At 33.2% G+C, this 14,964-nt stretch overlaps 1 protein-coding gene across 1 annotated transcript; it reads left to right on the top strand.

Moving 5' to 3' along the window:
* The first annotated feature begins 3,650 nt into the window (after window positions 1-3,650).
* On the top strand, window positions 3,651-5,326 carry LOC112032288 (feruloyl CoA ortho-hydroxylase F6H1-3). The gene is made up of 2 exons (XM_024065052.2): window positions 3,651-4,274; window positions 4,630-5,326. The coding sequence occupies exons 1-2, from the start codon at window positions 3,673-3,675 to the stop codon at window positions 5,198-5,200; spliced, it is 1,173 nt and encodes a 390-aa protein (XP_023920820.2). The 5' UTR covers window positions 3,651-3,672; the 3' UTR covers window positions 5,201-5,326.
* The last annotated feature ends 9,638 nt before the right edge of the window (window positions 5,327-14,964 follow it).

The following is a 14,964-nucleotide window of genomic DNA, read 5'->3' as shown; positions in this document are numbered from 1 at the left end:
TCTCTCTCTCTCTCTCTCTCTCTCTCTCTCTCTCTCTCTCTCTCATTTGTCATCATCTCCTTCATTACGTTCTCCAACTTCAACATTTCTCTTCTAAAGAATATCACGCTTCTCTCTAGATTCAAGTTGGTAATAAATTTGCCACATTAAGTCTATAAGGGGATGTTAGATCTGTTAGGGCTCATTAATGTTAGATTTATTAAGATTCAAGCTTATCGTAAAACCTAAGCTTTTATAAGTCTCTACTTGCAAGACAAATAACTTTATAATCATACTTGGATTAGAATTGGATTAGGTTAAGTTTTCCTAAAAATACCCTATGGTGTAAAATTTAGTTTTATTGTGTGAACATCATCAATTCCATCTTGCTCTCCTTCTATCAATCAACATGAAAAATATGTGCTCTATAAACAAAAACGAAATGCATTTGGCGTGCAATTTGTAAAGAACAAAGAAGATTAGTAGGCCCTGCAAGTTTCAACTTGAGAGGACAAGTATCATCAATGGAGAAATCACATGCTGAGATGAAATATATAAACAGGACATGCACTTTAAAAAAGCCAGACAAGTTATAGAATCTAGAGTGCAGTTTTGAATTTGAGATCTATATCAAGTATAGGTAAAGAACAAAGAAGATCAGTAGGCCCAAGAAGTGCAAGTTTCAATTTGAGAGGACAAGCATCATCAATGGACAAGCATCATCAGGAATAGGTAGCTGAAATTCTTTGATGAAGCTTTCAAGCTACGAGCAGTAATTTCACCCATAAGCTCACACAGACGTTTCTCAACGTCTTTTTCTTTTAAAAAACATTTATATAATATATATATATCTAGTTCACCGCAATACTACTAGTTAGATTTAATAAGATATTTTTTTAAAAATAAATAAAAAACTAAAATAGTATAAATATATTGAGTGAATAGTTTTTTTTTTTTTTTTGGGAACAGAATCAGATTGCTTGAGAATTCAGTTTTTTTTTTTTTTACGATATCAAATTAAACTTCAAGAATTAAGGAGATTTTAAACAAATTTTGAGGAGATAAAAAAAAAAAAAGAATGCAATTTAAGAAGAAACTTATATATTCTCGCTATGGCTTGAAAGGGAGTGGTATTTTCATTTTGGCCGTGAAAAATTGTGTGGTGGGGCTCCGCTAATGATCACAACATTCAAAAGTAAAGTGTACAGAAAAAGACATATACTTTTGAGGTTTGTTCATGTCATTACTACCAAGAATTTAAAAAAATTTCATTTTGATTTCTAAGCACGGTCGGCACTTTAACACCGTCTTGAAAATTCTTTGCTCCTCCATGTATTTAGTTTTCTTCCAACAACTTTTCCTGATTACAAAAGTCTCACGGAGACTACATTATTGAAATCATGTGTGAACTGAGCGTTTGGGTAGCCAATAATAAATAAATAATAAAGCAGGAAGAACAATGGAATTTTCAAATTGTGTTAAGTAGTGATGTAGGAGCAAATTCGATATATTTTGAAAATAAATTTTGTAATACTTGTCTGTAGCCCAAATCTAACAAATAGTTTTTATATTTTACCCCCAAAAATAAACTATTTTGTCTCAATCCTGAGTGAATGGTAAAAAAAACATATAGATTTCTTTAACATCTTAATTGAAAAGTCAAAGTAAATCAAATCACATTAGTTCTGTATGCAATGCTGCATACAGGGTTAGGTGGCAATAGAATGAAGCAACAAGTGTTTAGGGTCACATGATTAGGTAGATCTTTGGACACTTGTCACTTTTTTATTGCTGCCACCTAACCTTTTATGTAGTAATTGCTAAATATAGGTATGTAGCAAATCCTCTCCGTATTTTATTTAATATTTTAATTGGTTGGAATTTTAATTTTAATTTTAATTTGAAAATTAAATTGTGAAAGAAAGATTTGAACCAATGTTATTAAATCCGTTCCTGCCAGAATATTCATACCGAGATGCAATCTGGAACGGTATACCACAAGTTTCACCTCAAGTCCAATTCTTGCTAGTTTTAGGTCATTCTAGCCATTCCGGTCAATTTCGGCCGAAATATAAATTTTGGCTAATAGCAGTTTTTAGCCAAAAATAAAAATAAATAACACTTAGAGATCGTTTGGCCAGCGTGTTGGGCGTTGCGCGTTTACGTTTTCANATTAACTTGGACTACTTAATTTTAATAGTTAAATAATAATAAAGATCAATAACAAAAAAAAAAAAAAAAAAAAAAACCTAGTTCACCGCAATACTACTAGTTAGATTTAATAAGATATTTTTTTAAAAATAAATAAAAAACTTAGTATAAGTATATTGAAGTGATAGTATTTTTTTTTTTTTTGGGAACAGAATCAGTTGGGCGTTGCGCGTTTACGTTTTCAGCTCTTTTTTTTTTTTCTTTTTCATTTCACGCGTTTCCAGCTTTCCCAGCCACTTTTTTACTGTAGCAACACTGTTGCGGCTACTGTTCATTGAACAGTAGCCGCAACATGTGACTTTTCCACACAACTTTTACTGTTCATGGACCCACAAATTTCACTTTTCAGCAACTTTTTCATTAAAAATGGGTCCTACAGTACAATTTACACATTTAAAAATTATTTGGTACAGTGTTTTTCAGTTTTCAGTTTTCAGCTGTATCCAAACGGACCCTTAAACTAACAAACTCATCAGCACAGCATGTTTCCACATAGCACTGATCACCTCTACAGAGATACCAAATGATTTGAAAAAAAAAAGAAGAAGAAGAAAAGAACAGAAATTTAGAGCCACTATGGAGGAAGCTCAAGTTTTAGCTATGTTTGGAACTTTCTTCTTCAGTCTTGCACTTAAACTTCTGGTCTGGGTCTTTAAAACTTTTCCAGAAGTTGCCAGTAACTAATGGGAATTTGAAATGAAGAAGAATAAGAGGAGAGAAGTCATTGGAAAAGGATGATGGAATGGGGTTAGGTGAAAAGGGGGCTTCCTAGTTTATAAATATCCCATCAATGTTTTTTTATTTACAAAAATACCCAAACTTGAATTTTAACATAATTAATCTAATCACTTTATTATTATGGTAGCATTTCTTTTAAAACACTATATCACATTCATTAAATGATATTACATTTATAAAATTTGGTTTAAGAATAACAATGAGTAATAACATTCTTTTTTATTAATTACTTACTCTATATATATATATATATATAAAGTGATAATTTTGAAACAGTTTAAAACGGTATACTGAAATAGACCGGAATTGAAATATTCCGTTCCAATAGATAAACTTAAACGGGCACCAAAAGGTCTTCATACCATTGATTTGAACCATAACACTTTCCAATATCAATTCACTAGGAGGCTAGGTTTGAGAAATCTAAACTTTTCTTAAAGACTTTCTTTTCAACTTTGGGGGCCATGGCTCTTTGACCAGTACGCTCCCACCCATTGAAGTGCGGTAAACACATTGGGTTTTATTCAACCATGCGTCCCCCCCTCCCCCACTCCCTTGTATCTATGTTGAATAAAAATGAGCGTGAACCTTGGGTTCTTGACAAGTATCGGGGAAAGGACAATAATATAATAAGCCACGCGAATATTGCCATGGGAGTTAGTGAGGCATATATTCTGATATTGAATAAATTGAAATTAACCTTAAAATTCTTGAGACAGTGCTATATAAATAGGTGCAAATGGCATGCAAATTGCACCAACAACAACACCACCACCGAACATCTTAGTTTCAAGCCATTTGCTAAATACTAAGCTCTCTCCTTATTCCTTTCTTGTAAGAATGGCTCCAACAGTTGCAACACCTATCAGTGAGTCCTCAAATATCACTGACCTTGTCGTAACAAATGGCAATGGAGTAAAGGGTCTCTCAGAAATGGGACTCAAAACCCTCCCTAAGCAATATATCCAACCTGTAGAAGAAAGGATCACTGTGAGCAACATCTTGCCTCAAGAGTCTATACCCATCATAGATATGTCAAACTGGGACGATCAAAAAGTCTCTGAATCAATCTGTGATGCAGCAGAAAAGTGGGGTTTCTTTCAGATTATCAACCATGGCGTGCCCATTGAAGTGCTGGAGAATGTGAAGGATGCAACACATAGGTTCTTCAATTTGCCAGCTGAGGAGAAGAGGAAGTTTTCAAAAGAAAACTCACCTTCCAACAGCGTGCGGTTTGGCACAAGCTTTAGTCCTGAAGCAGAGAAGGCTCTTGAATGGAAAGATTACCTGAGCCTGTTTTATGTGTCCGAGGATGAGGCCTCTGCATTGTGGCCTTCTGCGTGCAAGTAACAGAGCTTAACTTTGCTCAATTTAGTTTACACAACAAATACATGACACATAATATAGACGCAATACTTGTGTACGCGTACATATATAATTTACTTAATGGGTTAAGTTCTAATTTCATCTATTTTAACTCCATATGACGTTATAACAAGCCATAACTTTTAGTTACATCTCATTATATCTTATATGTTTAATTGAAGATCAATAATGATTTCATCATTATATATATTTCTATTTCTATTTTTTTTTTTTATAAAATAATTTGAGTATTATAAAACATAATTTTGTGGATCAAATAGTATATGCTTATGTATATATATAGTTTTTGGTAGACTAATTGTTGTTTGCATTTAGGGATCAAGTTCTGGAATATATGAGGGGGTCTGAACCAATTATCCAAAGGCTATTAGAGGCACTAATGAAGAGGATAAATGTGAAAGAAATTGATGAGACAAAAGAATCTCTCTTAATGGGTTCAAAGAGGATTAACCTTAACTACTATCCTATATGTCCTAACCCTGAGCTCACCGTGGGAGTAGGTCGTCACTCTGACGTGTCAACCCTTACTATCCTCCTTCAAGATGATATTGGTGGACTCTATGTGCGAGGAAACAATGATAGTTGGGTTCATGTTCCCCCTGTAAGTGGCTCCCTCGTGATCAATGTTGGTGATGCATTACAGATAATGAGCAATGGTCGATACAAGAGCATTGAGCATCGTGTGGTTGCTAGTGGAAGCAAGAATAGGATTTCAGTTCCTATTTTTGTTAATCCTAGGCCATATGACATGATTGGTCCTTTTTCAGAAGTACTTGCTGGGGCTGAGAAAGCATTATATAAGCAAGTTTTGTATTCAGATTATGTTAAACATTTCTTCAGGAAGGCTCATGATGGGAAGAACACAATTGAATTTGCAAAAATATGATGTATTCTAAGGTGTGTTGTGAGGTTATGTTCTATTGTAATAGAAATAATTTTTATGAAATAAAACTCAATCTGAAATCTGTTTGAAGATAATAGAAGTCAATAAATGCTTTATCCAATTATTTTACTTTTCACAAAAAAGAGTTTACACTTCTTTTTAACATGGCTTTACATTGTTTGTATGTCTGCTTGAAGCATTAGAATTCGTGAGAGGTGAAAAATATTGATGAAATTAAAAAGATTTCTATGTTGGGTTCAATAAGGTTCAACAACAACAGGTTCAATAAGGTTCAACAACAACAAAAAATACTGCGCGCTTGTAAATGATCCTACAGGTTCCATTTTGACCCAATTTATGAAAAATGAAAAATAATTACTACCTGACGTGTCTTGAATGCCGTGACAAACAATAGTAATAGCACTAACAGCCACCAAATCAACGTCTAAAATATATTTTTTTATTTTGGTAATTAAATTTTATGGAGTGCCTTTATATAGGCCTACAACCTATAAGACCCAAAATAATGTTTTTGGTTGAATTTTATAAAACATTTGAGAAGAAGTTCTCTTTTTCTTTGCCTCCTAGCTTGGAGTTCTTGTATACTAGGTTAGTAAAAAAAGATATTAATTTATCATATACACTTCTATGTTGTATAATTAGCCCCAAGTTTTTGGGATCTACTATGAATTAACAAACAAATTAGGGTCATGTGTATTTATTATATTCTTTCCTAAGTCATATACTATGATATCTCTTTAATTGGAACGGCCTTTTTTATGCCTCCTACTAATGTTATTTAAAGGGTTTTACTTTTTATTTTTATTTATTTATTTAATCTGAAAATTCAATTCATTCTTCTTCACTGGTACATTATTACTCTCATCTATACGGTGGCAAAATCAAGATTTTAGTTTAGGGAAGACACAATTAAAAGAAAAGGTCGCCAACAAAAATAATCCAAATAATATTAGTTTGGGACATTAAAAAAAAATTCATATTATAAAAAGGAACAAATTAGTGGTGACTCCATGAATTTTTCCAAGGTGTTCCTCAACAAGCATAAATTACACAATCTAATAAAAAGAAAAATTTATATATTAACAACAACAACAATAAAAAAAATGCGCAAATACATAAAGTTTGTGGTGTTCAGTTGTGGTTGTCGTTAGTGTTGCTGAACAGGGATGGACGACGATCGCTGGAGAGAGTAAGTGAGTTTCTTATTTTCTTTTATCCTTTAGTTTGATTTAGTTTTAGTTTAAATTGTTTATTGACTTGTGAATCTGTGAGGCACTGAGGTAGTGATGATTTTAAAAATATATATATATATATATATATTTGTTGAATTAAAAATGTAATCGTATTGGTGTTGGAGTAGTGATAGTCTTAACTTGAGATGAGATTGATCTTGTACTGGGCTTTTCTATTGGCATTTGGTTTGGGGCTTGTTAGTGGTTTTATTATAAATTTTTTTCCATATTTTCGTTCAATTTTTTTCCCATGTTTTTATAAACCAGTACGATGAAAGAACTGGAAAAGGGACTGGTAACTGGTTTTTTGGTTGGACTGAGATCCGACCGATGGTTGAACCGGTGATGTCATAAATAATATAATTAAAAAAAATTTAAATTATATAAATAAAAATATAATAAGTTTATTACTAATAATATGATAGCAAAATGTAAAAACATAATATTTAGTGACACTTTTTGTGTAAATTTAATCAAATTTCCTTAGAATGGACAATCACATGTTTAATTATAATCATAAAAATAAAAATTTCATTATATATATATATAATGAATTAATTGATGTTATATAAAAATTAAATAACTTTTTAAGTTTATTCACTTAATTAACTAAAATTACTATTTTTTTTCTAATCAAAATTATCAGAAAAAGAAAAAAGAAAAGTAGCTGTTGTGTTGTACAATGAAAAAAACAAAATTTACATGACTTTGACCAATTTTTTGTATAATATATATTATAATGTTTTTGAGGTAAAGTAGTCGTACAATGACAGTGTGTCAGGTAAAGCAAAAACTAAAAGTAAAGCTGTAGTATAGGCTTAAAAGAATATAAAAGCATGTGGTTCTTTTTACTTGAAAAACCTTAATATATTGTTAAGTTGCTCAAATTATGAACCAAAATTTAATTTTATTGGCATAAAATTAATTCAGGGTGTTCCCAAATTTTTTTAAAAGTAGATAAATATAAAATTTTAAATTATTATGTATAGGTTTTTTTTTTTTTTTTTTTTTTTTTTTTTTTTTTTTTTTTTTTTTTTTTAAGGTCAAGGTGATCCCAGGACCACCTTGGCCATAAGGTGGCGCTGCCCCTGGAACAAATAATAAATTGATAACTAATAATAAAAAAATTAAAGAGATTAATCTAATTATATAAAGTTTAAACATGTTATTGGATTATTCAAAATAAATTGAGAAATAAATCAATATAAAAGTGTTAAAACTATAGCAATATACTTGAAAAATTTTGTACAACTTCATACCATTGATTGTGTAAGGACACAAAGGTCTGGTGGCCCAAACTCACTTAGAATAGTGAAAGTTGTGCTATTCAGCTAGGCCCAAACTAATAGATATTTGTAAAGGGAGTGGGGTAAAACAAGTTGGGCTTAGCTCGAGGATTTAGACAAAGAAGAAGGAACGAACGAAAGCCAAAGATTAAGTATATAAATGGTTCTTTACAATCTCGCCCGAGGACGATGTTCTTGGGCATGAATGTACACTCACTCACTCACTCTCTCTCTCTCTCTCTCTCTCTCTCTCTCTCTCTCTCTCTCTCTCTCTCTCTCTCTCTCTCGTGTTCTAATATCTTTTTCTTGATTTTCTAGGGGGATGTGGGGTCCCTTCACCTGGAAGTCCTCTTTCTTTATATACTTTTCAACTTATTGCATCCTAGCCCTCCATCTACAATTCTCAGACTCTCCTTGGGACACTTATCCCTTTAAACTTTTGTTGAAGGTGGTAGAAGGAGATGCTTAGCTGTGAATTCTACTGTTCAGGTCACTTCCTCATCAATACAGCTAATAAAACTGTTGCCAGTCATTTAATGCGGAGGCAGTAGGTGAGCTTTCACTAGAAACTTTCTTCACCTACCTTGACTCTCATTGAACACCATCCTCTCCATTCGGCCTTCTAGGAAGTATTTTATCCCCTCTCCTCCTATCCTCGGGTGAATCCCCTCCTTGGGCTTAGAATGTTTTTATAATGATAGTCACAGCTTGTTATATCTTTCCTTGATCCTCGGGTCCCCACAGATTGCTTTTAAAAAAAATAATGTAAAATTCAAATTTCTTTTTTTATTCTTCTAATTAGTTAAAAATTGAGTTTATAGCAAAAACTCAAAGTTTGAAACTATGCAAAAGTTTAGAGATGAGAGGAAAAAAAAAAATTAGAGGAGGGATGAAGAGGTATTGAAGGTTTAGAATCGTAAGAAAACAAGGCATAAGTAAATTTTTTTGAAAAAATAAATTATTTTAACTTTAAAATTAATATGGACACATTGCTTTGAGTTGGATAGCCATGAGAAATTTTAAACTAGGTTTGGTAGATAGATTTGGTATAATATATATATATATATGACACTTGGTCTTTTAAATAACTTAAATTCATATTCATATATATATGGGGTTGTCAAAATCCTGATTTGGATCCTATGATCCTACGATTTTACTATCCCATCTGCCCAAAACAATCCGGATCTTTGCGATTATTTAGGATTATACGATTCTAACGATCCCAAACGACCCTAATTTCTTGTAAACTTTTTTAACTTGATAGACGGTTTAGTTGTGTTAGGACATATGTGATTTAATGTTAGAAACATATGTCAAATTAGAATTGGTTAATCCTTTGATAAAACACACTTTTCTTGTAATTGGGTAGATCTAGAATGTGTTTAATGCTTCAAGAAACAAGATTTCAAGAATAAGTATTAAAGCCATGTAAGTCTATCTAGTGAAGAAGTGCTAGATTTTAAAACTCGACAACTAGTATCTATCGAGATTTAAAAAACTGTTGAAGCCTGATACTCGACAGTTATCTAAACAGATAAGCTATCTATCGAGGTTTATAAAAAAATAGATTTTTAGCCCTGATTTTCATCCAATTCAAGGGTATGTGTTTGGGCTTTTTTTTCTCACAACCCTAAACATATATAAGGATTATTTTAAGGGCCGTCAAAAGTTGCGCAAGTGTGAAGCAAATTTGTATTCATGCAAATTGTGACCGGAGACAGAACTTGCCCTAGTTCATCTTTCTCTTAAAGAAGCTGCGCTGTGTTTGTACATTTGCAGGGTTTTGTAACCAAGGAGTTTTGTGATCTTCATCGTGTTGATGAATTGAAGAACTTTGCAACCAACATCTTTCTCAAGTTGGTGAGTAAGCTGCATATTGAGATTCACGCATCGAATTGGTTACTCACGTACTAGGAGCCATGTATTGAAAATGAGAGATTGTTACTATAGAACAAGTTCAATTGGGTATTGGGGTAAAGGTTTAACTGTAGGTTGGTTTAAGGTATTGGGATTCTTTTACTTGTAACCGCTTGTTGTGATAATAGTGAATTCTCGAGAGTAGTGACCTTAAAATCAACTGGTAGAATTTTTGCCATGTAGGCTTTCCTCATTCATAAACAAATCACCATGTCAATTTAATTTTCGCTGCATTTAGTTAATTGGTGATTTGTTTGTGCTATCACGCGTATTGCATACTAATTGAATTTGTGCGGCGTCCGAACTGTTGGGCCCACTCAGCCCCTAGTTTCCGCTCCAAAACACGCGGTCATTGGGCCCAATCCTCATTCGCCCTAAGGCCCAACCCTCGCTATCACAGCTCGGGGGTGCCGGGCTTCACTACTAAGTTATGATCGGCATATTTTTTACCGAGCATGTTCGGAGGTGTCATTAAACGGCGCATCAACTTTGTTCGGCTCAAAGAAGGCCCTCCAAGCGCCACCACCTAGCTCTAACCAGAAGTGGGCACCAAGTCCCAAAGCCACCCAGGCCTAGCCTCACACTTACCATCCCCCTAATTGGACCCTCCGTAGCACTAAGCGCGCACTAACTCTGCCGAGCTGCCGACGAAGGTGGGAACCAAGTTTGTGCGGCGTCCGAACTGTTGGGCCCACTCAGCCCCTAGTTTCCGCTCCAAAACACGCGGTCATTGGGCCCAATCCTCATTCGCCCTAAGGCCCAACCCTCGCTATCACAGCTCGGGGGTGCCGGGCTTCACTACTAAGTTATGATCGGCATATTTTTTACCGAGCATGTTCGGAGGTGTCATTAAACGGCGCATCAACTTTGTTCGGCTCAAAGAAGGCCCTCCAAGCGCCACCACCTAGCTCTAACCAGAAGTGGGCACCAAGTCCCAAAGCCACCCAGGCCTAGCCTCACACTTACCATCCCCCTAATTGGACCCTCCGTAGCACTAAGCGCGCACTAACTCTGCCGAGCTGCCAATGAAGGTGGGAACCAAGTCCCAAGGCCACCCATACCTGACCTCCCACTTAGAGAAAATCCTACTAGACCCTCTGTTGCACAAACATGAGAGCATTGATAACCTACGCCTGAGCTGAGCACTATAAATAAGAGGGAAGGATAAGAAAGTGAGGTTGGTCAGAAAAGGGGAGGGGAGAGAACAGGGGTAATAGAGAAGCAAAACAGAGAGAATCCGAAAGAAGAAGGAGGAAGGATTGTGTTGCCGAGAAAGAGAAAAGTGATCTCATTGAGTCCTTAGTTGTAGAACTACCCATAGTAGGAAATTCAGCCCAATAAACAAATAAGTTGTGAGCCCAAGTGGGGCTGAGCCCATTGGCTTCATTTGCGACCCGCACAGAATTAATTAATTAACTAGGCTAATTAATTTGTTAATTCATCACAAGGGGACAATACATTCTTGGACTATCAAGTTGGACCAAAATGAAACATAACATCACAATAGACCAAGTTTTGTCATTCTAATTTAGAGAGATAAAGTGCCAGTGGGACCAAAATAATATTCCAATAGAGTGTCATGTTTTGAAGTTTTTTGCTTCTTTAAATGGTGCTTACAAATGGATGTAATGATGTATAGTAATTACATCAAATTGATGCAAATTTTTGGTTTTTTATGAATAAATGTATAATTTATGTAATTATTTAACATACCAATGTCATTTTTTTTCCAAAATAATGTAGGATCTTACAATCTATGATCCAATCCTTCGATTTACAATCTCACTTACCTCCCATGATTCTACGTAGAATCCCGATTTTGACAGCTTATTATATATATATTTTTAATGGAATTTATAACATATATAATTATACCATGTCATATATATATAGTTATTTTGAAAGACCAAGTGTCGCGAGTAATTTTTTTATGGAAGGTATAATATATATATATATATATACACACCATGTTATATATATAGTTATTTGGAAAGATTAAGTGTTGCGAGTAATATTTTTAATGGAAGGCATAACATATATAATTATACCATATTATATAGGGTTATTTTGAAAGACCAAGTGTAGCGAGTAATTTTTAAATTATCTCATGGTATTTGATATATATATATATATATGTATATATGTTATACATTTCATTAAAAATATGTAAGAAAACAAGAAGACATGTTACATCCCTTGTCTCTGCCTATGCCTCTTCACATGACTTTATTACTTTGAAACCCTTCTCAAATTATCTCAAGTACTCTAGTTAGAAATTAAGCCTAATCAGCCTGGATTGTAATTTAATGAGGACCTACCAAGGGTAATAATATTTGGTGATGGTAAAGATTGAATTAGTAAAAGTTGGCCAAAATGGGCGGCATTTGCCCTTTTCGCTCAAAACAAGTAGCAAAATACCCATGTTCTGAAACTATCTAGCAAAATTCCCCTGTTTTGAAACTCAATTTTTAAAAAATTGAGTTTCAATGAAAAACTCGATTTAATGAAAATCGAGTTTCAATGAAAAACTCAATTTAATGAAAATCAAGTTACTTGGAAAATGTTACATCGAACTTGAGTTCCATGTTTTTTTTTTTTTTAAATAAAGTTTTTTTCCTATAACTCGATTTTCTAAAAATCAAGTTTTTCATTGAAACTCGATTTTTAGAAAATCGAGTTTAAAACAGGGGCATATCGCTAAATAGTTTCAGAACAGTAATATTTTGTTACTTGTTTTGGACGAAAGGGACAAATGCCTGTTTTGGCCAATAAAAGTTAGTGATAGGGATATGGCATTTTTATATACATATATTCTTCATAACTACTGATATAGACCATTGAATGGAGTAACAACATCTACACTAAAATTCTTATTATTATAGAAGACTTATTGATTTTAGTCATTTAATTGTTTTTCTTATGTGGAAAAATACTAGCTTTTTTATGTTTTTATTTCCCCCAACCCCAACCATAGTGTCAAAAAAAGAGTACGGCCGTTACCGTCCGAAAAATTAATAAAATTAAAAAAAACCATGACAAAAACAACAGCAACATTAAACTATGACTATAATATATCTGTGGAGGTAGCTCGAATTCATTGTGTTTGACTCATTCAAACCACCATTAATCAACTTAAGAGAATCATATTTCCTTGCATCAAGTTTTGTGCTATCGACCTTTTCTTTGGCAACGTACCATTATGCTGACCTAAGATTTGATTTTGGGATTAATTTGTATTTCCAAAATTCCAACTCTCTTACGTTTTTGGGCACTTTTTATTTTATTTTATTTTTCATTGACTCTAGCCGACTTTACAGTTTACATTTCTACTTGATGATGTTTCGTTTAGAGAGAGAAAATAGATTGTGGAGCATGTTATATGATCTGCCAAGACTCAAATCAGTTATGTTATTTGTACAAGATAATTGATACCTAATCTCATATAATAGGTTTTAGTTACAACTTATGTGAATTTCTATTAGTTTATAAAGACTTTGTATTCTTATTATGAGTGTGACTTAAAATAATATAAAAGAGTTTGTGTTTTAATAAAAAAAAAAATTTAATTTAAGATTGAATTTGAAAGCAACCCAAATTATAGGAAAATGATGTAATTTAACCAAATCTTTAGTTAAGGAAACCACTTATTACAAAGAGAATATAGTCACTTGATATAACCATGACTTCACCCAATTTTACTTTATAGTATATTGTTTTAGGTTTGATTTTGTGAGAGTAGTGCAACTCCAAGATTTTTTTTCGCAAGGGAGGGGGGGGGGGGGGGGGTGTGGGGGGGGGGTTGTAAGAAACTTAAATTAAACAAAATTTAATAAATAGAAAGCTTGAATATATCCAATTATTGAAAAAAAAAACATTTGAAGTTTTACGATATGTTTCTACAAGTTTTTATATTTTGAAATCGTTACATAATAATTCATTATTATCGATCATTATTGAACGGTTTTAGACCCCTTTAAACACAACCAGATTGGTTAGCCTAGATTAATTAGCCAAGTTGTTACTTAGTCAAATTATGCAATTCTAGGTTAAAGCAATCAAATAATCATATCAAAATAATAAAGCAGCGGAATAATAAAAGACACAATGATATGATCACCTAGGAAACCACACGGTAAAAACCTGGGGAGGATTTGACCTAGCTATCCTCAAAGTAAACCTGAATCCACTATGCGAAAGAATCGAAGTTCATACAGAAGGACTACAAGCTCCCCGCTCGACTTCCTAATGCTACCCACCAGTAGAACTTACTGATACGACCACGTGCAAGCTCCGAATCCACGGACTCCTTCTTTCTTGGACTTTTCAATCAGCTACAAGCACCCACACTTGATATTCTTTAAGCTTCAATGGTAGCAACCAAGTTGATCATCAAGATGTTGATACTATCTCTAACTTGAAAACCCTAAGCTTTGTGTAAAGGAAAACTCCTCTGGATCTCACAAGAGATTTACACAAAACAGCAATATATGAGCAACAATACAACTGGAGCAACTCTAAAAACGTGGCTAGGGTTTTACCTTATATACCTAGGGCAAAAACATAAAACCCTAAACGTTTAATGAGTTAGGATTGAGTTGGAAATTCTGCAGAAAACGCAATCTGGTCGACTTTCGATCGATCGAATCTATTCTTCGATCGATCGAGTCAGACCGAAATGCCCCAATGCATCTACAGTCTCTCGATTCCAACTTTACAATAATTAAACAACTTTGAGCACACTATAACAAGACTAAACATATCGTTTTGATCATGGTTTGCCAATATTACAAATTAGAGTTCTAAATACATAAATTTCTAAACCTTTAGAACCTAACAATTATCTATTAAAATGGGTAGATGTGACTATTTTATTATGTTAAGTTTGTATAACATTTTTTTTATGCACTTATCATTATCTATGACAGTTCACTTAGTGTCTTTTTAGACAATCAAATGCTTATACAATTATTAACTTTACAATAGTATTTTTTCCTCAAAAAATAAACACTAACTTTACAATTTTTTTTCTTGAATCACTAACTTTATAACAAAAGTTATTATAACATGATAACAATACACACACATGTAAGTGTAACAAACCCTCTATATTTCCTAATTATTAAATTATATAAAATTATATTATATTTATACAATACACTCACACATTCACACACACCACAATTCACACAAATCACATTATTAAAAAAATATAAAAAATAGCACACATAGTCAATATCACACAAACACTCACAAACATATAATATAAATTTATAATAAAAAGAACGGCTCACAAACATTACTCTTTACT

This window comes from Quercus suber, unplaced genomic scaffold (assembly GCF_002906115.3).
Source record: "Quercus suber isolate HL8 unplaced genomic scaffold, Cork oak 2.0 scaffold_620, whole genome shotgun sequence".
In the NCBI taxonomy this organism is placed as follows: Eukaryota; Viridiplantae; Streptophyta; class Magnoliopsida; order Fagales; family Fagaceae; genus Quercus; species Quercus suber.
This window is presented reverse-complemented; position numbering and strand designations above follow the sequence as displayed.